General features: G+C 42.2%; 5 protein-coding genes across 11 annotated transcripts; 3 read left to right on the top strand and 2 right to left on the bottom strand.

The window, feature by feature from the left end:
- The first annotated feature begins 111 nt into the window (after positions 1-111).
- On the top strand, positions 112-3,797 carry LOC108085285 (uncharacterized). Of its 5 annotated transcripts, none has more exons than XM_017181839.3 (4): positions 112-186; positions 2,966-3,389; positions 3,448-3,601; positions 3,670-3,797. In XM_017181839.3, exons 2-4 carry the CDS (start codon positions 2,997-2,999, stop codon positions 3,774-3,776), a joined length of 654 nt encoding a protein of 217 aa, XP_017037328.1. In that variant the 5' UTR covers positions 112-186; positions 2,966-2,996; the 3' UTR covers positions 3,777-3,797. The 5 variants fall into 5 exon arrangements, with proteins under 5 accessions (XP_017037328.1, XP_017037325.1, XP_017037326.1 ...); XM_017181836.2 differs by lacking the exon at positions 112-186 and adding an exon at positions 2,293-2,437; XM_017181837.2 differs by lacking the exon at positions 112-186 and adding an exon at positions 2,307-2,495.
- Positions 226-11,011, bottom strand: Eato (Engulfment ABC Transporter in the ovary). The gene is made up of 15 exons (XM_017181835.3): positions 10,592-11,011; positions 10,377-10,500; positions 10,123-10,323; positions 9,595-10,065; positions 9,380-9,532; positions 9,140-9,318; positions 7,985-8,201; positions 7,625-7,925; positions 7,250-7,562; positions 7,024-7,175; positions 6,777-6,960; positions 6,396-6,633; positions 5,704-6,330; positions 4,621-5,629; positions 226-1,064 (listed from the first exon to the last, which is right to left on the bottom strand). The coding sequence occupies exons 1-15, from the start codon at positions 10,772-10,774 to the stop codon at positions 608-610; spliced, it is 4,809 nt and encodes a 1,602-aa protein (XP_017037324.1). The 5' UTR covers positions 10,775-11,011; the 3' UTR covers positions 226-607.
- An 889-nt stretch (positions 11,012-11,900) lies between these two features.
- Positions 11,901-13,169, top strand: LOC108085292 (protein FRA10AC1 homolog). Of its 2 annotated transcripts, XM_017181849.3 has the most exons (3): positions 11,901-12,383; positions 12,446-12,821; positions 12,910-13,169. In XM_017181849.3, the coding sequence occupies exons 1-2, from the start codon at positions 11,940-11,942 to the stop codon at positions 12,788-12,790; spliced, it is 789 nt and encodes a 262-aa protein (XP_017037338.1). In that variant the 5' UTR covers positions 11,901-11,939; the 3' UTR covers positions 12,791-12,821; positions 12,910-13,169. The 2 variants fall into 2 exon arrangements, with proteins under 2 accessions (XP_017037338.1, XP_070140854.1); XM_070284753.1 differs by having other exon boundaries at positions 12,446-13,169.
- On the bottom strand, positions 12,780-14,749 carry p38b (p38b MAP kinase). The gene is made up of 2 exons (XM_017181846.2): positions 14,607-14,749; positions 12,780-14,508 (listed from the first exon to the last, which is right to left on the bottom strand). Exon 2 carries the CDS (start codon positions 14,384-14,386, stop codon positions 13,292-13,294), a length of 1,095 nt encoding a protein of 364 aa, XP_017037335.1. The 5' UTR covers positions 14,387-14,508; positions 14,607-14,749; the 3' UTR covers positions 12,780-13,291.
- A 687-nt stretch (positions 14,750-15,436) lies between these two features.
- Positions 15,437-22,864, top strand: LOC108085290 (uncharacterized). Of its 2 annotated transcripts, none has more exons than XM_041776893.2 (7): positions 15,437-15,964; positions 17,640-17,691; positions 19,415-19,473; positions 19,537-19,693; positions 20,969-21,306; positions 21,715-21,866; positions 22,077-22,864. In XM_041776893.2, the coding sequence occupies exons 1-7, from the start codon at positions 15,877-15,879 to the stop codon at positions 22,122-22,124; spliced, it is 894 nt and encodes a 297-aa protein (XP_041632827.1). In that variant the 5' UTR covers positions 15,437-15,876; the 3' UTR covers positions 22,125-22,864. The 2 variants fall into 2 exon arrangements, with proteins under 2 accessions (XP_041632827.1, XP_017037337.1); XM_017181848.2 differs by having other exon boundaries at positions 15,440-15,964; positions 21,941-22,864.
- Positions 22,865-24,406: the final 1,542 nt, after the last annotated feature.

The following is a 24,406-nucleotide window of genomic DNA, read 5'->3' as shown; positions in this document are numbered from 1 at the left end:
CGTGAAGAAAAACCAGAGTTGCACCGTAAAACTATCGCCAACAGCTCATAAATTCGCACTACTGATGCGGAAAAAAATGAGAAATTTCGGAAGACCGTATAGATATGTCAAGGCAAACTAACATAAAATTGTGAATCGAAGTCTTTCGTGTTGGAGAAATAGATTTAAAATTAAACACACGCCGAGGTATTGGCGACTTACATATATTATACGTAGTAAAAACGCTTTCTTGACTTTTTTCAAATTTATTTTATTGAAAAGATAGTATCTAAAAGTGTTAAAGTAACATATTCAATAAATAAATATTTCATTTTCATATCTTGCACACAGTTAATGTCTTAGATATTAGTATTCACATTCATACATACATTAAGTAGAAAAATCCTGCCGTCAGAACTGAGTCCAAGTGACTGCCGGTCGAGAGGATCAGATGTGTCTTCTTTCCTATTTGAGATTCTCTGTAAAAATGAATACGGGCCGGGGAAGGTGTCAAATGGAATTTTTACAGGTGAGATATAGAGGGATGATGCCGCGAAAAAGGCAGAAGTGATCCTCAGGACGACAGTTTTGTGCTCAGTCTTTTCGATATGCCAAGCCCAACCCACGCTCATACGTGGCTAAGGACTTCCGGGCTTCTCTGTACCGATGATTGGCGTGACGTTGATTGGGACTTATCCTGTTTGTCGAACTTGAGGAAAATATCCTCAAGCGTGCACTCGTTCACAGAGTAATCCTCAACAATGTCCCCCAGCCGATCGGCCAAATAATCTTCCGTTATCTTGAACACATTCGACCACTGGATTACGGTTTCCTGTATGCTTACGAAGTACGTAAGAGTGCCGGCATGGTTCTCCCGCAGCTCTAGTCCTGGGAACTGTGACCTTAGCATACCGGTCACCGTGCACACATTCGACTCTGGGTTCTGTGTTTCTGTGTTCTCCTTCATTTTTAGTTTAATGGTGAAGCCACTCAAACGCTTTAGGGCACAGATATTGTTCAGACATTTGAATTGACCGTGCGCCATGATAGCCAGTCGATTGCACAGCTCCTCGCATTCGTCCATGCTATAATATATATAATAATAAATATAATTAACATTTAATTAATATTTAATTTGTTAAGGTTTTGAAAAGCAAATTTTGAGTAAAACCGAAACGTATCGGCAAGAAGTTAATATGCATTTAGAACAGTAACACTCGGCAACGGTTATTAAGTTAAAAAAGTTAAAGCAACACCAGCTATTATTATTTGTACATAAATAAAGTCTATCTGCACGAAGAGACGGACATGGCTGGATTGACTCGGCTGCTGATTCTGATCAAAAATACATATATGTACATACATACATATGTATTCTTTCCCTGCCTTGCAAACTTCTGACTAATACTATATAATCAGGGTATTCCCTTAACACTGAATGACTGAAAATGTTCCAGAGTTTGTATGAGAATACCTTTTTTCAGTTGAAAATATCGGCTAACTATGTATAGGGATATATCGCCGATATTTTCGGTCTGGATATTCCCTTGACGACTGAATGAATGAAAATATCCGCGATGTATCTCGATAGTTAGCCGATTTTTTCAACGGAAAACACTTCTTCCCCTACAAACTGTTTTAAAAATAGGCTAAATATTGCGATACAGAACCAATATTTTCATAAATTAAGTAGTCAATGGAATACCCAAAACATATGAACATAAATACATAAAGGATCCACTTGGCAGTTGATGCTGATCAAAAATTCAATTACTAAAATTATAATACCCTTTCATGGCTATGAATATATAAATATGTATACATAAATTAGTAAAAGCTTAATATTTTTGTTAACCTCGTTAAGAATAATTCAGCGTTTTTTGCTTTTCCAAAATGTTCTATAGTTAATGGACAATAGAGAGTCACTAGAAGAATTTTAAGAGCTGGCTTTAAAGAGAAAGAAAAATACAGGCGCTCTCTCAAAACAAAAATATTATTGTATATGTGAACACGTACATATGCTCAAGACCCCTTCAGTTCTGGAATTCCCTCCACTTTCCTTCCGACATGTTCGAAGTTCGAAACAATGAAGGCAAACAAAATCCTGGTTGCGCTTATATTTTACTTGTATTTACATATATTTATTTTCGAATAAAAAAAAATTGATGGAAGGGTATTAACGAAATTTGAGTGAAATATGATTCTAATGACTCTTTTAAGAAAATGTTTGTTTTAAATAAAATGTGGTTCTAATTGTAAGGTATTGAAAGGGCCGGATATACCCTAACACGCGTCCCTCAAATTTTGCAGTTTGTTCATTTTGAATTTGACGGCAGCTGTGAGCTCACGCATTCAATTCAAGTCAAGATAATCAAAGTGATTTGTTATTAATTACTACATTTATTTGCGCACTTGATTTCGAAGTTCGGTCTCCCGGTTTGGCATAAGAGCATTACCGGTATATTATTGCAATTGCGTTTCAATATCATCTGTTCCTGGTTAAAGTTGTGCGATATGTATGTATGTAAATTTAAATAAATTCATACATACATACATACATACATACATACATAAATCGCCTGAAAGGGAATGGAATTGGAATGGAAAATATATAAGCCTGATGATAAAAGTGAAGTTTGTGTGCAAATTTCGCGCGCAATAAAAATACCATCGGATCACTACACTGAAAAAAATTATACCGACAAAAACAATATATAAAATATAAGCAAATCCAATTATCTATTTTAGGGAAGAATAAAATCAAAAATATTCAAAGACCATGTTTGAAAAAAAAAAAAAAAAAAAAAAACAAATCTATTGGGCTTAGTCCATCGAAGTTCGAAGCAAAATTCATTCTGCGCTCAATTTGTGTTTTTGTTATGTTATTAACTGATAGAAGTTGTCTTTATATTGATTAGAAGATTCCACACATTTCACTAATATTTACACATTTATCTTTCTTTCATCACTAAATACAAAAACAAAGTTATAACCCAAAATAAAATTAGCAAAGGGATATGGCTGACTCACAGCGATGTGCAGTAAAAAGGCCTTTTGAAATGGAAAGCGAGGACCTAGATGAAGACGCAGGACCTAGCACAAAAGACAATAAGGGACATTTGAAGACACTTTTGGACCAAGGTTCCAAGCCCAAGGATCAGATGGGTGAGCTGGCGAAGAGGCTCCGGTCCTTGGAAAGTAAGCTCGAGGCCAACACCAAAATGTTAGAGGCGAATAGCAAAGAGTTGGCAAAGAGCACTCTACAGGTGTCAAAGCTGGCGGCCCTGCTACAACTTTTACTAAAAGGAAACTCAAAAGATGTTGGAGTCGAGGAATCGTTCCCGATCCCAGACCAAGAAGCCCTGGCAGCACTTGAATTCAAAATAGTCTCTAGCACAAAAAATGCCTACGTTAGTAAATATGATGCACGACTTTAGTCCGTAAAACTGATTATTTCTATTATTACAGATTCTAGCCATAACTGACTTGCTGAATAGCAACACTCTTACTAAATCACTAAAAGGGGTGATGGCCGAATCGTTAATTTGCGACTTCAACCTGGATGGCGTAAATGGGAAGAAGTCTCTTAGAGCATTTCCCGAATTCTTTTCGGTTCTAATCGGTATGTATTTTTGTGAGAAATATTTAATTGAACATATTTAATTTGAACACATTTATATCCTTTTACAGAAAGCATAGGTATGATGAAGGGCCAGCAGTCGCCGGAAAAGGCCCTGGCACATGCAATGTCATGTGTAAAAAACAATGCAAACAAAAAAAGAAATTCAAATAAATAAAAATTATTTTACTTGCTGAGAGATGTTTGGTACTGCCCATATTTGATTTACGTAATTCTTAACGAGATTATAAATAGGGAATCGGAGATTTCGGGAGACGAGTCCTCGGGATGGGAACTGTTTATAATCACACGTTGGATTTTTTGTAGAATTTTACGCTTTCAACTTAATGATAGCGAGAGACAAGCCGACATTATGGTATCATAAGACAGTTAGTCTTCTTCCAACGAGCAGTAGTTAAAACAAAGTAAAGTGAAAGACCGATTTTACTTAGCAATTAGATTTTTTTCGGTTTCAAGCAACGCAAAAGGGAAGATCAACTGAGAGCATTTGACTGAAGAATAAAAAGGTTTTCCCCTCTATGTTCGTTTCTCGAAAACTTTCAATAACGTATTTGAGAGGGTTTTTTCGAGCGTGTTTAGAAACATTTTCCTGAAGAGCGCTTTAGACTCACCACTTAAAATTTTTTAACAGTTATTAATTAAAGTATTTCTTAAAATTTTTTATAAGTCCAAATATTCACATATTTTCGAGATATAGGAAGCTGAAGTACTACACTGAAAAGAAAGGTACTGTGATGTTCAACACAATTCTGGACAATCTGCTAAGTTGTTTTTGAGAAATGGTGTTGACCAGTTAGAAAAACGTGGATTCGAGAAAAACGAAAAAGAAATAATCATTGCAGGAGTAAGCTTCTCTGAAGAGCATGTCTTTTCAACGATGTAACTTTGTAACGACATTGAATATCGAAAAATACTTTTAAGAACTAATAGTACTTAAGTTAAGGAAACGTCATATGGGCCCCATGAGACTCGAAAACCTGTAGAAAACAAATGTTCCTTACCTGTGCGAAGTAAGCACCACAGTCCGTTCCTGTCCTTGAAAGTCCTTAATGCACTGCCATAAAAATCGTCTCGAAATTGGATCTACGCCGGTAGTGGGTTCGTCCAGGAGCACCAGCGTGGGTGCCCCGATCATGGCCATGGCGGCCAAAAGTTTCCGCTTTGTGCCGCCCGAATAATGGCGCACCTCCACCTGCTGATACTTGGTCAAGTGCATCTTTTCCAGCCAGTACTTTACGTTCTCCTTGACGCTGGCCGGCCCCTCAGCAGAGTTACTTAAGCCCCTCAGCAGGCCCATGTAGTGCAGGCACTGCTCGGCGGTCATAAACTTGTTCAGTGCATCGTACTGCGGGCAGTAGCCAAAGCGGTGACGGTAGGCCACTTCATTCTGCCGAATCTCTATGCCATCTATGCAGATGCTGCCGCCGTCGAGCGCCAAGTTGGCAGCGATCATCTGGAAGGTACTGGTCTTGCCCGCTCCATTGACGCCCAACAGACCAAAGCACTCGCCCCGCTGTGCCGCAAAGCTGAGTCCATTGACAGCCACCTTGTCCTGGTATCGCTTGCGAAGGCCACTCACAACCAGGGGATAGCCCTCTGAAGGATGCTCGATGAGCTCTCTGACCAGCTGCTCTTCCTTGGCACAATCAATTGACAGGTGGGTGCCGCTGGGACTGGTGCGCAACGAGTTCTTCTTCTGCGTGAACATTGAGATATTTCGATAGAAGGCTTCCTGCACTTTCCGGCGCAGATACATATGCTCCAGGACGACGGTAAAGAACGCCATGACCAGCACACACACCGCAATGGCGTAGGCAAAGAAGACCTCCTCGCTGAGCAGATGATGTGTTTTTCCGGGAGCCAATACCCGTCGGCGGGTAATAAAGTTTTCATTGATAATGCGCAGCTGGTGGTTCAGATTGAAGTCCGGCAGGAAGCACAAGAATGCGATCTTTGTCTCGTGCAATTTCATCGCGGACGAGGTGCTGGAGGTTATTAGGGGGGCGATGGCTAAGGGGAAATAATTGGACAATTTTAGTATAAAAATGCAGCCCAGAAATAGAGACAGATCTTAGATCATTTACCCGAAACAATCAGCATTAGGAGCAGGTAGGTGGATATCGTGGAAATGGACTTGAAGTTGTTGCCCAGCGCATAGAGAATTGGCAGGTAGCTGCATCCGTAGAAGAATATACTCGCCACAATCACCCGAAGCTCCATCTTGGAATAGAGCTCAGCGGGCATGAACAACTGTTGCAGGAGGAGCAGGGACACGCAGACGACGGCCAGAGTCAGCACGTCGAAGGTAAAGTGAGCGGCCCAGTAGGTGTATCGTGACATGGTCTGAAGTCTGCGGAAACCGTTCGCGTATTCCCTGAAGGGCAGGGCAATGAAGTAGAACATGCAAAAGAACATTCCCACGGACACGATGACCGCATAGTATTCCAGCCTGGAGGCGCTTATGTCGCTGATAAAACGCCGGATGGGAACATAGGTCGCATCTATATCTGACCCTGGCCGCTCTAGCCCTAGCATGGCGGAGTCCACCAGGTTAATCAGTTCCACAGAGCTATGGTAGCGATTCCCGGAGAAGTAGATCTCTATGGTGGGCGTCGCTCCGCCAGTGCCCCTGCCGTCGCCGTACATGTCAATAATGCCCACCACCTGTTCGAGGAAATCGGCCAAGTTGTCGCGTTGTAGGTCGAGGGATTCTACACGAAAAGACAATTATAGACATCAAGTTATTCGAGTCCCCAGCACGGAATGTATAGCATACCATTTTTTATATCGTTGTCCCCACGGAGCTGCATTGTTTTCGCAGTGATCCCGCTTAGCTCGATCTGCTGACGCAGTTGCTGCTCCACCTGGCCATGGTGCCCCGTCGGATTGTATATGTAGACGATTCCACTGCCCATTTGACTGAGTTTCAGCGGCAAAGCCTCCTCGTTTTCCACCACAGACATGGCGTGCATGGCGAGAATTGCACCGAAAACGCAGACAAAGGGAAGGCACAGCTGGCGGGAAGATAACGTTAACAATGGAAAAATACAGTAACGTTGTAATGCAACCTAATCATTTTTGCTTATCAGGCCACTACAGCGGCTACGCAGCGAGACCAATTCTTGGGAATAATTCCAATATTTTCAGCAATGCTCACCATGATCAAAGAGTACAGCCATTCTTGCGAGAGAAACGTCCACTTCTTGTAGAACACCGCCAGCCAAAGCTGCAAAAGGCTAGGTTCAACGTGTTGGCTGGGTAAACGCTTATAGGGAGCCAAGAGCGGCATATCAGTCCGAGATCCGTCCGGGGTATCCACCTGGTCCTGCTCACCGGCACATCTAAAATGTATCAAATGATTATTTTGGTAAATCTCTAAACCAAAGTCAACGCTAGTTGCTTACTTTAAGAACACATCTTCCAGGGTTGTGTCGGTCATGGAAATCGTTTGAATACCCAACTGATTCATGTTGGTCTCAAGCTTGTGAAGCATTTCTGGGAATTGTCTTTTATACGCATACGGCAGACAGATATTCGCGGTCGGTTTCACCACATTCTAATCGGAAAACACAGTGAAAAGTTATGAAGAAGTCGCATATAAGGTCGATTTGATGTATTCAGTGATCTTACCAGGACGGAGGCCGGTGGCACATAGTCGCGTATTGTTTGCATGATTTCGTCTTCTCTGTGTGTAAAGTCGCTGACCTCCAGTTTTAGGCGATAACCGATGCCAGACCTGCGCTTGAGCTCCAGGGGGGTTCCCGTAGTCTGCAACTTGCCATTGGCCAGTATGCAGATGGTGTCGCCGAGCACCTCGGCCTCCTCCATGTAGTGGGTGGTGACCAGAATGGCCTTCTCTTTGCGCAGATTCAGCAGGATGTCCCACAGTTCGCGCCGTGAGTTGATATCCAGTCCTGATGACGGTTCGTCGAGAATAACAATTCTGCAATAAATATTAAGATCTTAGTATGGTTTATGAGGAGACCTAGGCTGCTGACGCCCTACTTGGTATTTCCGGCAATTGCTATGCCCAGGGATAGACGTCTCTTCATGCCACCAGATAAGTTTCGTCCGAACTCGTTTTGTTTGTCACTCAGCCCCAGTTTCATGAGCTTCTCATCCGCCCATCTGCGGGCATTGCTGCGAGTTTCTCCGCGAAGTTGGGCAAAGAACTCCAAGTGCTGGTGGCAGGTCATGTAGCTCATAAATACACTGTGCTGGGGGCAGAAGCCGATCAGGTGGCGATAGGAGGACACGTCGCGCTCGCTGCAGACAACTATCTTGCCCGAATCCTTGGGCACCAGTCCTGGAAAGTAGACGGTCAGCATGCGTATGATTTCATCCCAAGGATATGCTTATGCTCACCCATTATCATGTTCATCATCGTGGTCTTTCCAGCCCCGTTGTGGCCCAGCAACACAGTAATCTCCTTGTTGTTGATCGTCATACTTAGGTTGTCAGAAATGAGCGTTTCTCGTTTACTTGTCTGGAACTTCTTGCACAGCTCCGTGATGATGATGGCCTGTGTGCCTCTTGGTGCGGTCGTATATTCATTGCGCTGCCGCTTCTGGTAGGTTTTGGGCTAGGAATGCAGGAATTAAGGAGTCGACTTAGGCAAATCCTTGCAATGGCCCATTTAGCTGGGAAAACATACCGATTTACGAGTTGAACCGTAACCGAAAAAGTGAGTCTTCCGCTTTAAATCGACTTAAAAGAATAACCGCAACCGAAACCGTCACTGAAATTAACCGAAGTTTAAACCGCGAAAGATAGTAACAAAGAGGTTGTATAAGACGATAATTTTAGGGACCGCAAATAATATTAATGAGTACAAATAACTCTACGTTTCAATACCTTTCGTTTGATGTACTTCATATTTTAAAGGATCAAGACTTTTCAATCTATTCAGCTTATGGATCGCTTTATTAAATATTTTGGGATGTTTGTTTTTGTTAGCATCGACCTTTAACTGATAAGAATTTGTAAAGTATACGTGTCTACAAATCAAAGGCGCGACTTTGGGCAAAAATAACAAAAAGAACAAAGACAAGTAGCAGCTGTGGTTACGATCGTTTCATTGGCCCTACCCAAATCATCAGACCACTTGCTAGCTATTGCTAATTTTCTTTGTACTTTACCTTCTATCTAAGCTAGAATCCGTTGGGAATCCTAAGCGTCGATGCGAAGGCAAAAGCAAACCACGAGAATCGGCCATAGTTATTTTTGTTTTTGTTTATTTTGAATATTTGCACATCAATTTACTTGTTACTCTTATTTGCGATCCCTAGATAATATTGCCCTTTCCCTGAACATAAGAAATATTAATTAATTGGAATTATGGGCAGCCGAAAATACAGATACTGTATCGTTATTTTACGGGAAAGTTGTGAAACCAAATTTATAAATCGATATTTTAACGTGGCGATGCATGTGCGATATGTTGGAATTCGGTCAGGACCGGTCACCGAACGAAAGCGCGAATTCGAGTCCCGGACATAAGAAACTAAGACTACTACTTACGTCCAAAAAGAAGAGAAATGGGCGCTTCAGGCCTCCCGGTCCGGGAAACACACAACCCAAGTAGTTGTAGACAAGGGCGTACAAGAGAGATTGGAACAGCAGGACAATGTAAATCGAGAACATCCGACTGGAGTCATATTTAACTTCACGGAAGAGATCTGCTCCTCCAAAGGTGCGATCTACGATGGTCAAGTGATAAGTTAAAGGAGTGCCCTCGCATTGTGGCTGTGTAAGTCTTACGCTTGTTGGAAAATGTCTGGAAAACGTCCAGACCCTCCAGAAAGGCATTGGTGCTAAAAAAGTAGAAGGCCAAAGCGGTGGCCCAGGTGCGAACAAAGGTAAACACATATGGAATGATCAACATCACCAGGCCACCAATCTTCGCATAAAATACTAGAAAGGAAGTAAGCAGTTCAAGTAAAGAGGATTAATCAGGCGGGTGAATGTTTGGTTACCTGAATGAAAGCAAACCGATATAAGATATGCATACGACATGGTGGCCAAAATGTAAAGCAGGAACAACACAGCCACGTAGGCGAAGCGTATTAGTCCCAGGGCCTCGTAGCAATAGGCGAGGATGAGGACGAAGAGAAGTAGCGCCGCATAGCACACGAGACGGATGAGAAAGAATGTAAGGCCGTTAAGGAAACTCATGGGCGTGACCAGGTTAAGGAACTCCTTCAACCCGTTCTGCTTCTCCTCGACAAAGGGAACCACGAAGGTGCTCAGCAGAACCACGCTGAAGATGACGCTGAACAAGGTGCCAAAGTATATGAGTCGGTGACTGTCCATGCTGGCCACCTCCAAGTTAGGCATGGAACTGACCAGTATATTGTAGTTTGCCTCCAGGCTCTGATACTTCATATATTGTTTGTCCAGTATCAGCTGCAGGGTTAGGAATCCCGACCGAATGTAGTCATCGTCGTCTGAAAGAACAAAGCACAGAGTCAGCCGTTGATCGCGAACAATGGCACCACACGGACCTTTCTGGCGATTGACTTCCTCGTCATTTACGAATCGCTTTCTGGGCGAAAGGCGCATGTGACTTGAGCTCAAGCTGTATCGGAACTTCCCGGCACTACCACGGTTGGGCACCTCCTCAAAGTTGATGGCAAAGCAGCTGCCCCTGCACTGCTGTTCCAGCTCGAGCTGCATCTCGGAAGTGCTGTTGTAAGCCCGGAATCCTGAACAGGAGAGTTTATCAAATCATTTCTCTGCAATTATCATGTTTACTCACGCTCTGGGGCAATCTGCAAATCCAGACGCAGTAGGTCCACGATATCCTCCACATTTTCGATGCTGGGCGCATAGTATATATAGTCAAAATCATTTCCCGGGAAATACAGTTGTTTCAGTACCAGCTGACGTCAGATAACAAATTCATTAGAAATCGCGGTCATGGGACCCCAGGCAACAACAGTGCCAACGCATTAGGCAGACGCTTCTACTCACTTCATTTTTGGGCTCGAAGTCCGTCAATTGCGGCACAGGGGGCTTGATAGACCAGTGCAAATAACCCCATAGTACGCCGACGAGTCCCGTGCAGATGCACAACAGTGGCAGGAAGTTGCAGCGCAAGTAGAGCAGGTTCTTTCGCAGAAAGACAAAGAACAGCGGGCTGCAACTGCAAGCCATTGATAATGGAGGGGATCCGCTTTCCCCACGCTCCTCTTATTCTTTTAACTTTTAATTTTCAATTTTTGCGACGAGGCGTCGTCATCAGCTCCCCTTTGCGATGTGCTAAAAAGTTGTACCGGAAATCTATCGAAACATACATACACACTTTTAGCGACTGCCCCCGAAATTCCCCCTACTCAAAGGGGATCAAACAATAATATTGTACGTGGTGTGTGTGTAATGAGATACGGCCCAGGCCCCAACGCCCTAATGAATGCACATACGCCATACATATTGTATATATAAATATATATATATCGCAGTTATTCCGATTAAAAAGTTAGCTATAAAAAATCTAAATTAAATATCCACTACAAAATACATACATATCTGAATAACAAGAACTAAATGATAAGAATTTTTAACTTTAATGATTTTTAATAATTTTTAATCTTTAGTAGATTATAAGAATTTAATTTAATAAAATAATATATGGTAAATAAATATTCGTACCTCATACGTTTATAGCCGTATGACACTGGCGCATTAATTAGAGACTTCATTAAAGATTTGACAGCGCTATAGCGTTTTACACAAGTGCGAGCAAGACGACTATAGGCGCTCTAATGCATTAGAATAATGTTATTGAAAAATGTATTAGCCAGCTCATTGACAGTATGGTCTTACATTGAGAATTTTATTTTTATATCAAAAAAATGATGATGATGAAAAAATAATTAGAAAATTAGGAAAAATAACATGTTTTGCGGTGCCAAGGTTCTTGCGCTGTAAAATTAATTAAACTTTTTTTTGGTAATAATTTAAAACAAATTAAGCTTTTTAGATTAAAAACGTAAATTTAAAGGATTCTGCATTTATTTATGCAAGAATACTTCGACGAGGAATTCAGAAATTCATAGTAATACGCCGCGAATGGCGGCCGGTGTGACCGTAGTCGCATTACCAAAATAATCCAAGCAAAATTGCACATATAGTGGTGTCTTTCAAGGTTCTAATGAAGTAGCTAATTAATGAAAACTGCATTAGAGTGTCATATGGCTATTATGATTTGGTGATAAACTAGCCAAATCGACATAGCTGCTCGCTTTTGACGTTCCGATATTTCTGTATCGATACATCGATACATCAATTGGTAAATCGAACTCAGTTTGTAACAATAACAATGGGCGACCCGAAATTATTTCCCATAAATCTGAACAACCTTTCGTCGAAGGAGAGGCATAACTATATCCTTAACCACTATGTTCTCAACTCGCCAGCCGAGGCGGAAGCGCGCCGACACAAGAGGGATATCGACGTGATACGGGAGAACCACCGCTTCCTGTGGGAGGACGATGAAGAGGTGGACACAGATTCCCTGAGCTGGGAGCAGCGTCTGGCCTTGCGGTACTACAAGAAACTGTTCAAGGAATACTGCATAGCTGATCTGTCCCGCTACAAGGAGAACAAGATAGCCCTGCGATGGCGAACGGAACAGGAGGTGGTCACAGGTATCGGTCAGTTCCAGTGTGGCAGCCGGCACTGCGGAGAGCGGTCGGGTCTGCGTAGCTGGGAAGTTAATTTCAAGTACATCGAGAAGAAAACGGCCCTGAATGCGTTGGTCAAGGTGGCTTTCAAAAGTGTCCAATGTTTGCTGCCTGTTTATTTACAAATTTGCCAATCTTTTAGGTGCGCCTTTGTCCCACGCATACGGAACAGCTAAACTACCGCACCAAGAAAAAGGAGTACAAGAAGCAGCGCCGCCGGGAGAAGGAGGAACGCAGAGCTGAAAGAAAGCGCAAGCGACGCAAGCTTGATGCGGAGGACGAAGCCTCTGCCTCCTCAGAAGGCGAAGAGGAGGGCGTAGCGGCACCGTCGTCTTTGGAAGTTGAGGTAGAAGCGGAAAAGAAGCAGGTGGAGCAGGAGGAGCCCTCGGCAGACGAGAAAATCTGGCTAAAGCAACCTGATCTCGCCCAGGAGCAGCCCTCCAGGGAAAGGGAATTCGAGAGATATCTGGAGGATCTACTTTTGTAAAATACATAGCACACATTTATTTGGATTCAACGTATGTAGACACTAGTGCTCTTTTTATAGTTACTGGCCGCGAGATGCTTATGAACTACGATGTACATGTACACTATTCACATTTACAGGATTATTTTTCACAAGAACTGTGTGTTAAAACCGACACCAAATCTGAAGTTGAACTGGACATTAAGGCTGTGACTTTGTGTGTTTTGGAAACATTTTCGGACTGCTACTTTCCAAACCGCCATTTCTGTACCCATCGAACGGAAAGCAGAGGTTCAAAAATACATAAACTCGTACGGCTGGGGTAAATGTTTAAATCCAGCCGCTGAAGCGTTTCTAAATATAAATCGCTCTAGAATAAATAGCCTCCTGATTGTGTTTACATTCGACGAGTAGAGAAATCTCGATTGGGCACATCCGCTTCAACTAGGCATAAAGAAGACTCAATCTAAATGTATACAGATAGCATCATTGAACGGACAGGGGCTGGATCTGGGGAAACTGCTACTCCTTGGGCAGAAGTTCGGCGAAAGCGGCTGTCGGCTTGAAGCAGCTCACCTCGGTGAAAACCATCTCGCGCCACTTCTCCACCGGCAGCTCGTTCTCCTCGAAGCTCTGGTCGTACAGCGCGGCGGTCTGCTCGTCGGACGGGTCGTGGTACTTTTCCATGTAGGGATGGGCCAGCGCCTGCTCAGCCGTAATGCGCTTGTCAGCGTCTAGCTCCAGCATCTTCTCCAGCAGGTCGATGGCCAGCGGATTGGCGCCGCGGAAGACGTCGCGGAAATTGCGGCGGGGCATGACCGGCAGAGAACGGATGTAGTTCCGGGCGCTCTCCGAGGAGATGCGGCTCATGAATTCGTCTGCCGGCGTTCCCAGCACCTCCATAATCAGGTTTAGCTGGTGAATGTGATCGGTGCCCGGAAAGAGGGTGCGACCAGTGAGCAGCTCGGCCATGATGCAGCCCACGGACCAGATGTCCACCGTCTGATTGTAGTGCATCCAGTTGAGCATGATTTCTGGCGCCCTGTACCACCGCGTGGCCACGTACCCGGTCATCTCGCTTTCTGCCGGCCGGGCCAGACCGAAGTCCAGAATGCGCAGCTCACAGTCCTCGTTCACCGCAATGTTTGAGGGCTTCAGGTCGCGATGTATAACACCCGCACTGTGGATGTATTTTAGGCCGCGCAGAATCTGGTAAACCAGGAACTGGACGTGGTCATCCGAAAGCTTCTGCGTGCGTATGATGTTGTTCAGATCGGCGTCCATCAAGTGCGTCACCATGTACACCTGCTGGAACTGTTCCAGCGAGTCCGCTGGCTGTCCCGGATGGAAGACGTCCAGCAGCCCAATAACGTTCTCATGATCCATATGCTTCAGAAGGCGCAGCTCCCGGTACGTGCGCTTCGCGTGCACCGCCGACTGGAAGGGCCTGGCCAGCTTCTTAATGGCCACCTTGGTGCTGCTTCCCCGGACTACGGCTTTGCATACCTGGCCGTAGGCACCCTGGCCCACGGGCTGCAGGTTCTGGTACGTCTCCGGAATCTCCCACTCGGTGCGGTTGATGTCCAGCTTGTAGAACTTGGCTATTTTCCGGGCCATATTGTTTTGGATTCGTTATCTCGCGCTGAATCTCTATTTATTTATTATGATTTCAATCCGTTCGTTCGCTGTCTACTGGTGCTTCTTCTTGCTCGCGGGAATCGTTATCGGCGTCAACATTTCTGGGAATGAGTAATGCGGCGGGGGGATTAGTGAAAAGGCCACAGCTAGTATGCCACCCCCCAAAGATTGGGAGGGACTAAACGGGATTACTGCTTACATCTTCAGGATTAACTTGATCTTTATTCGCGCGCCCACAACTGTTCTGATTGGACAACTGTTGTTGGGAAGGTAGTGAAGAGCCCCGACAAATATGCTATTTGCCTATCGATAACAACGGTTTGGGCCAAATTGCAGTCAGCTGTTGCTCGTTTATGCGTTAAAAGGCTCATTGTAAGCGTTTGCCCTCACAAAGTCAAAGTCCATTGGTTACATTTTCGTATTTAACCAGTTTCTGCGTCGTAATTGAAATTTAATAATTAATAATACTTAATAATATTAAATACTTTGTATTTTATTTATAGGATTTGGGCCAAATCGGATAAAAAACCATAAATTCTTACATACTTTAGAAATCGAAAGAACCTAAGAAAATTGTTGAAATGTTTAAATTACATTTGTAGAACCGTTACCGTTACCGTACATATATTTTAGGAAACAGTTTTCAAACTTAAATTTAAGGTAATAAGCTTGACTACATGTAAAATTAAAGTACTGCTCAACTTTGTGAATTTGAAGAATGCATAACGAGGAATTGGAGTTTGTTTAATTAAATCGAGAAAACTAAAAAAATAATAATAAAAATAAAATACAAGAGAAATTAGGGAAATAAATAAAGTTCCTACATTGTAATTCCTGGACTATACATTTAAAGAACATATTAATGAATAACTTTAAGCTCGCCCCTGAAATCGCGTCCCCACCACCACCTGCATGTAGGACATTCCCTCGTCGACCATGGGGCTTTTGGGGCTTACCAACGCCCGGCAACCAAACTCCGGCCAGTTGGAGTACGCTGGCTTAGTTTCAATCGGTCGCTCGTTGGGTCAACATCAAGGCCCGGATCCCGACGCTCTGTCTGCCGGCGTTTTTTGCACGAGTTTTTTCCATACGTATTTGTTCATTGACAAAAACTCAAGCTGCGCTCTGTGCGTGCGAGTGTGTGTGAGCGCGCGCTGGCTGGTGTGTCCGTGCCTCCGAGTGTGAGTGCGCTGCTTTGTGTGCAGAATAATTTTTGCAAACATTATGTAAATGCGCAAATTAAAGTTCAATCGACGCTCGACAGTCAAGGGGCCAGTTTGAATCCGAATCCAGATCACCCGGGCGTTTAATGCTAAGGCGCAACGGCAACAGTTTTGAAAAAATATAGCTCCGAGGGACGACCCGACCACCAGGGGGCGCTGCCTAGAACAGTACACAACACACACGCGCACACAGGATCCGATCGAGTGAGAAGAACCGTTAGTTAGTGGCCGGCCAAGAAATCCAAAATGGCCACGACAGCGGCCGCGATGGCAGCCACCAGCGTTGTAGTTTTGGATCGCGGCAACAACACAACCTGCACCATCAACATGCACGGTAAGCAGAAGCAGTCCAGCGATATAAGCTAAGCAACAATTAATCATAATTAACGAAAACACAGGGCAACGCAACGGCAACAACTGCTGTGTGCAGGCTTTTGCCAAAAATTGTTGGCTTTATTTTTAGCGCATGATTGGCCAGCTCTTTTCGGCTAGTAAGCTAATAAGCTTGATGGACGGACTTTCGTTAACCCGGGAGTTTCCGAAATAGAAACCCGTTTCGCCCCCTATTGACGTACTCGCGACCTCTGGAGGTTATCACTTCGTTCTCGAAACAACCTTGTCTACAGGTTCCTCAAACGCAAACCCACCAACTGGCAAGCTTTCGGCTATCTTATCAGCCGAGATCGTCCAAAAGCGGGCACTCCAAAGCTATGCTGTTGGGGGTAAATAAGTGCTCCGGACGATCTTGGGCCAGCTTGGAGCTCTGTTCCCAGCTCCTACTCGTCGCAGCACATTTCGATTAGGCGTTATGTGTACATAGGCACACACATAGGTGGTGTTCACAGGCCCCTCTCTATGTGCACCTATGGATGTGTGCTGGTACCCAGCGTACTTTCAACAATTACGACTCGCTGTGTCTGGCCTGCCCACGTTAGTTTCGTAGTCGTTCGTTCGGGTTTGAGCAACAGTCAGACAGTCAGAGCCACAACAGCATTTGTAGTTACACCCGAAGAAAAAAAAAAATACGAAAAAAATCTATACTTTCCCACTAGTAATATATTCCATATTCGACTTTAGTGGTACCTTCTAAAAAAACATTTCTAGAGGTAATCAAAATCTATGAATACTTTTAGCTACAAGCAATCCAAAGCAATATGCTGGGATTGCAGTAAAATTTTAATATTTTAGATGGATTTTGATTAATTCGATATATGTTAAACTTTTGAAAAACTTCTAAACAATAAAGTAAGTTAATTTTTGATATTGATATATAGTAATAATAGTTAATAAGAATAATAGTTTCATTAAAGTTATCATAGTGAGATATTAGTTTGATATCCTGTGTAATTCACTGTACTAAACTCTACCTAACTTGGTTAGTTATAGAAAAAAAGTCGTATTCTCATCGCATATTCGATTCTGCGAAAATTTGGGAACAGCAGCAGCTAGATCCTCCCACGCACTTGAAGTGCGCACCCACCCATTGGCCGTGGGCCATCGTCATAAGCTCTGATCCATTCCGGAACCCAAGCCTATATCCCAGGCTTTAACTGTACCAGAGAGTCGGTTTCTGCCAGTTTGCCTTTAGACTGTAGACCAGTTACTTACTGGCGCAATACAGTGCCCGAATACATGAGTGTTGGCCCGCTGTGAGTATGTGGGTTAGAAGTGTGTGCGTCATGTACTTATCACTGCCGTTTGTTGTTGGTTAATTCCCACAGCAGATCCAGCTTTGACTTCATTCATTGATGAACTAGCTCAGGCGTAGTGTGCTTTATTTTCGGGCTTCCTCATTCACAAAACTCTTGCTGTTCTCCAGCTGGCCTTAGCTTATTTCCATGTGCTGAATGTCTTTACCCTGAATGATGCACGTTAGGGATCGATTCAAAACACTGATCTTAGGGCAGAGAACTCACACTACCAAATAATGAAGATAGATTTACGATTGTTTGTTTGTTAGTTTACCCCTTTATTCAACCGATTATTCATTTGATCTTCTTGGATTGCAGGTGCCACAGTTGTCTCCTGGCGTGTCAACAATCAGGAGCAGTTGTTTGTCAGGTGAGTCTCTGGTGGACCTTGCAGCTGGGCAACCTTAAATATTGCTCATACGCCCCGCTGGCCGAACTTTAAGCTCAAACTTACGCAAGCCCACGGTATGCGTTGGTCATGCAACCAAAAAAGTGATTCGCAAAGTTTCAAACACACACAGCGTCGGGGAAGGGGCCGGGCTGGTTGAGAGGGAGCAGCCTTAGCCATTCTGTTTGGCGGCAAAATGTTTTTGTATGACACCCAACAAAAAAGACGTCGGGACCGAGCGGCCCCAAACGTCGAACCAACGAACCGAACCAAAGGCGACCGAATGGCAAAAACACAAAAACACTGGGGCCAAGGGACACAGGGGCAGAGGGACAGGATTGCAAACGGGGGCTTTGGCGGGTAGGAGCCGTTGCACTTGCATTCAAACAGTGGAGCTCCCTGCCTGCCTCCATTGATGTCCGTTTTTTCGCACTGTTGCTGCCCACTCCTCCAGTTCTGGGCTTCCCTCTTCTTCCCTTCTGGGCGAAACAATGTGCAAGTTTTTATGAATGGAGTTTTTGGCGCGGCCAAGCTAGATCGATAAATCCCCACTACACGAATCCTCCGGCTGGCACAGTGGTCCGAGCCTCGCCAACTCTCCTCCAAATGCCAGGTTCTTGGATCCCGAAGCTTTTTGCCGCTCCCACACGAATACGTACGAACCCATTATAGCGTTAGACCCTCGTTCTCGCTCGTTACCAATTTTTTGTTCCGTCTGCTGGAAAGTTTTCAACTGTTTTTGTTGTCGCCGCATTTGGAAACCCACTAAAAACCGGCAGTGGCTGGAACCCGGCAATGGCCACGGCCGAAACGAGGATGAAGCTGAAAACTAAATGAATTATTTGCCTGGTTTCGGTCTCAACTGCATATTTAAATGCAAGTACGTTTACTTAGTGCAGAACAAGTACCTAGTTCTAGCTTGTAGAAAGGATATATACATCAAATAAAGTTTTTAAATGCTAATTAATACTTGGAAAACGGAACTAAATCGAATCTTTAGAGTCAGAAGCATGGAAACTTAGCCTTAAACTAAATTTGGAGTCTTAAATGTTCATATATTTAGTTAAACAGCCTTTAGCTCTAAGATAGACTAGTCAATTGTCAATTAAATATTCATATTCGTGGGCTTAGATAATTTAAACCTTAATTCTGGACATTTCGAGATGCAAACAAAGCAAAACAATTTAAGTAAAGTCGTAGATCCTTTATAAAAACTAGGTATAATTTCTTCGACTTCTCCCTCCAAGTCTTTTAAAATTGTCAAAGAGTTGCAGAAATCCCACTCTACGTCAAAAAATCTTGGATATTAATGGCATTTTGCTTGTCAAATGCGTTCCACAACTAAAAGAGATTACAAATGATGCAGAGAAACTGAGGGAGAAACAAAATCGGCAGTTAGGTGGAGAACCAGAGGCAGAAGAAGCTTGATGGATGCGTCGGCAAATTAGCTGAGAGGAAACTGAAAGCAGGTTCCAACGCCAGGCAACGTCATCTTCAGCGAGAGGAGAAAAACAAAATACAAACAAAAAAAGGGACAAGGAGCATTTTGCCAGACACTTTTTTCTGCTAATAGCATTTCTGAATTTCTGAATGTCTGTCTGTCTGAGTCTGCAAGTGTTTTTATGGCTGAAATATTTTCGAGTAGCGTCTAACCGAATTAATCGAGTCTTTCTCTCCCCGTATCAACCATCTCGTCTTTCCTTAGCAAGCTAGCCTCCTTCGATGGAAAAAAGGCGATACGTGGCGGGATTCCCTTTGTCTTTCGTAAGTTTGCCAACACCAAGGACCTTGGCATTGCGTTATCCTAATGTTTCCATACAATTACAGCTCAGTTCGGTGCTTGGTCCTTTGGGCCCCAACATGGATTTGCGAGGATTACGCGGTGGCATCTGGAGAGAGCACCGGACCGGCTGCACAATGGCGATGTCGAGGCTATGTTCTCGCTGATGGACAACGAATTCACGCGCTCCATTTGGAACTACCAGTAAGCATTCATTTATGTAAACTAAACGATATGAACACAAATAGCTTTAAAATTTACATTGGGCAAATATTTTAGGGAGCATTTCCACAGAAATGTCCACCGTGGCCAAAAACTTAAAATTTATCCAAAACCTTTTTTTTATTAAATAGTTACAGTAAGAAGTGCTTTAATTGATCAAATTTGACAGAATCTAGCATATGCTAAAACAGATATTCGAATGCAATCAGGATTTTTCATTATTTTGATGAAAAACAGAATAAAAAAGGGCGTATTTTGTATTTTTAATAACTTCCAAACCAGAGGCATTAGGTATTCACATTTGCTTTCTAACATCACTTTGAGAATGAAAAGACTTAAAAATAAAGGCAAATGGAAATATGCAATTACCTATAACGGTAATATTTTGATTTGCAAAGTCGCTTTCCCGTGCCCGATGTCCCGTCCGAATCTACTTTAAATTGAATTAAAAATATTGTAATTTTAAGTTAAGTAATTTTTGAAAGAACTCAACAATTTTTAAGAGTCATCAGTGAACGTTTAACGTTTAAAATTTGCTTTAGGATTAGCAAAAATTGGGTATTGAAATGGTCGACCTGAAAAACCACTTCTGTTTTCTTTAAAATTTTAAAAATGAATGTCCGCGCGACCGAGAAATGCCGTACTTTAAAAAATGAAAGCTGTTAATGAATAATTTAGTACTTCCAGGAAATTGAAGTTTAAGTAAGCTTGATGAAATTCTAACTAGAGTATAGTATATATATCAAGAGAAAAAACCAAATATAATACATCGTCGACAATTCGTGTTCATATAAAAAAAATCTTAAAATTTGAAAAATCTAAATTTTAAATATAAATCTAATGTTTTATCGGGAAACAAACGATGTCTTTTTCCGATTATAGCTTCCAATATATTTAAAATAAGATGCATTTATGGCACACTTATTTCAATGTTGGGAGATCGATTAGGAGATTTCTTAAATTACTCAACAGCAACTATACATTTTGCACCTTTACAATAAAATATCTCACAAACGTGACCTAATGTAGTCTATTCTGGGGACGGATTCGAACAATTTTTTAAATTTTGTAGTAGGCGTATTATCAATAAAGTATTTATTTATAATACATCGATTTTTAGAATTAAGTTTTAAAGATTGAAATCGTGGAGTATTCTTAGTTTTCATTGTTATTACTACAAGATCATAAGAAACATATATTTACATAATTATCTTTGTTGAAATACAACATTGTTAAATACCGCTGTTGCCTTTGAAGGTTCCGCATCACCTACCGCCTAATCCTGCGCGAGAAAGAGCTCCACTTCCATATCGGCGTCTACAATCCTAGCAAGGAGCTAAGTTTTACCTTCAACATGCTCTTGCACACCTACCTAAAGGTGCCTGATGTCCGGCGGTGCCAGATTACGGGTCTCCAGGGCTGCCACTTTATCGACAAGACCCGGGAGAATGCGCTCTATCAGGAAGGGCGCGAGGTGGTGACCGTCAATGAGTGGACCGACAGAATCTACCAGCACACGCCGCAGGAGCATGTGATCACTAACGTGGTGTCCGGCCGGAAGATGAGACTGCACAAGTACAATTTTCCCGATACGGGTGAGTGTGGATAAATCAATGAATAAATTGATCTGGGTTAATAGCAAAGAGACCCTCCACAAAAATCAGAAAGTTTCTTTTATCAAAAAGGAGCATTTTATGGTCATGAGTGCCATTAAATAGATGCTAGTTTTGGCAAGGGACTATTATATATATTTTATGTTTTATATATTCTTCATTAATGTCGTTCTTCAGAATTAAAATAGAAGGAATAAAATTATTAAGATATACGTGATATACCCAGTACCATAACGTTGCGCTTTATGCTTATTATCAAAATATAATACAAAGTATAAACAATTTTTTTTACCAAAGAAATGCTGTAATAAGTTAATTATCTACCTAGCAAAATATGTTATATTTGTATTTAAATACCTAAACATTGCATGTCTATATATTTCCATTCAGTTATATGGAATCCTTGGATCGATCGATCCCGTGAGATGAGCGACTTTGGCGACGACGAGTTCCCCAACATGTTATGCGTAGAAGCTGGCAATGTAACCTCGCCCGTGATCCTGCTTCCGGGAACCGCTTTCGAGGCCAGCCAGATCCTTCAGGTAGAGCAGTCGGTGCTGGAGCAGCCTTAGTCCAACCAATCCTAACCACCCGACCCCTACTACCCCAATCCCAGCAATTCAGATGTCCCTATACTAAAAACGCAAGCACCTAGAGAGGAAATCTAACCGGCTTTATCCAAAACGACTTGAATCCGAATCCACCTCCATACTATTCCAATTCAAATTCTTTACTTTGCATGCTATCATCAGATCATCATCGAGGGCAATGTCAGTCGCAAGACCAAGCGGAATCGCTAGCGTTTAAAGAATCGGAACCCGATGAGGTAAACCGATTCGCAACCACGACAAAGCGCACTTTTCTGTAGAGATTTTTGAGCGATTCCTGGACTAGCTCAGCAGACGAGGATCCGCACCAGGAGGATGAGGAGAATGATGATGAGGGAAAGGAAGTAAACCGTTCGTTCGGTTCTTCCCGCACAACCTCTAGACTCCAATTTGTAACTTAAGTAATCGTAAAGCCCTCTAGCAATATATGTATGTAGTGCTAAGAATGTTAAAGGAACATGCACTTGCCAGCCTAGTTGTCCACCTTGAGTGCGGGGAGAAAGGGGTATGGTCTGTAAAACGTTTAAACATTCCTAGCCACCCAAAACTAAATGTGAATTGATAGTTATTTAATCATGGTTTTTGAAGCATGAAGTGACTGTCACAATAATTATTATTATTTCGTCTTCTTTGGCCTCTTTATGTTTGCATCTCCGATCTTAATGCGGACCTGAAAAAGTTCGCTTCGTTTGAAAATAACATTCATTGTGATGATCTCACTTCCTGCTTCGAACTTACTTATTCAGCTAATAAAGGTGAACTAAACTAATGTATGTATATTGGGCACCACCAGCTCTGGTCAGCACCCAATTCGTAAAAGTGTATACGATTGAAAATAGATAACAACCATAAAGATTTAAATTAAATGTGTGTAATATACTAAATGCAATTATATGTACGAAACAATGTAATAAACCATTTATGAACCCAAATGTTAGTGTTTTGTGGGTCAGTTGGGATTTGGCAAAGTCGTGTGAGGAAAAATTTTACAAAAAAATGTTAATGGTCCTCAGGGTAGATGAAATCCTGCGGAAGAATTTTATCACGAAAGTAAAGAGTCGAAGAATCAAAAGATATTTGTCCAGTGACCCTCCCTTAAATGCACAATCTCTTTATAATCATCAACAGCCCATTCAATCTAGTATATAGTAGAACAAATATTTAAATTATATACAGAGAATGTTTTTTTTTTTAAATAAAAAAAACAATATTACTCTGTCTAAAGTTTATTTCGAAATTTTATATTGCGTATAATTTGTAAGCATTTAAATAAACTATTTTTGGTCGGATTAGCTACAAAATCTACATTTTTCTTAAGGAATACATTTTGTTAGGAGGCCAAAATTAACGATTCTACTAGGAAACTAAGTGAATTCAAATAAATATAAAAACCAAGAGGATTTCGATAAAGCTATTTATAATCGAGGAGCTAATTAATGGTCTAAATAAAAACATTTTTTATTTGAATTGCGGATTCCCGAGATAATTCCAATAATTTTGGCTTTGCATTGTGTATACAAAATGTGTTAGAACAAATTAAAATTAAAATTTGAATAGGTTCTAGAATGTTGAGTTTAGAAAATAACTTTAAAAATAACCTTCGGTTTCATATTTTCAGTTTTTATTTACTTTATATGTTCATTACCAGAATATATTTTAAAAATAGATTTTTAAAACTCAAACCTAAAAGGAGTACTGTAACAGAAATAGTATTCTGGTAGCTGCATAGGTTAAAACGCATTTTCTATTGGTTTTAGGTAGGTTTAAGGTTTAATTTTCGGAATACGAAATTTCGATTGCGGACCTTTTATAATCCTGAAAATTCGCGATACTCGTCCGCTATTCGTCCGTTTTTGAGCATTTAGCGAAACTAATGCCAAAAGTCCGATTCGTTGACCGTATTTAATATTTTTAGCGGGCATTTTTCGGAACCGCACTACGCTTTTTTGTCTGCTGGGATGGTACAACTTTTCTTCTTTTATCAATTTTTAGGTTCGGTCTACGACTTGTTAGACTGTTTTCAGTCTGAATAATCCCCATTCATAGGACTATATTTTTCACCAGGTGGGTATTGCTCCGCGCTGCCATCAATATTGAGCCACTCGGTTTTATTCGGAACCATGGCAATCGGAATGAGGTTTCGCACAGCCCAATATAGAGCCAAGCTAATGTTGGACATAATTTTTGCCTTATTGGACATTGTTCGTTGCTGAAAAATATGCAGAACTGTAGGATTCTGGTACTGTGCTCAATCAGTTGGAGCTCACTTCGATAGCGATGACTTGATAGGTGAGGAGGGCCCAGATAACAGGTAGCAAAGCTCGGAATGCGAAGCGAAACATTTCGAAGAGCGAATTTTCCACTCTATCCCGTAGAGACATCAAGAAATACTAACGGAATATACAAAATGTTGCTCGTCGGGCTAACGTATTGTAAGCTGGTTTCTGCGAAGAAATTTAATACCTGCACAGGTG

Source organism: Drosophila kikkawai, chromosome 2R (genome assembly GCF_030179895.1).
Source record: "Drosophila kikkawai strain 14028-0561.14 chromosome 2R, DkikHiC1v2, whole genome shotgun sequence".
Classification (NCBI taxonomy): domain Eukaryota; kingdom Metazoa; phylum Arthropoda; class Insecta; order Diptera; family Drosophilidae; genus Drosophila; species Drosophila kikkawai.
This window is presented reverse-complemented; position numbering and strand designations above follow the sequence as displayed.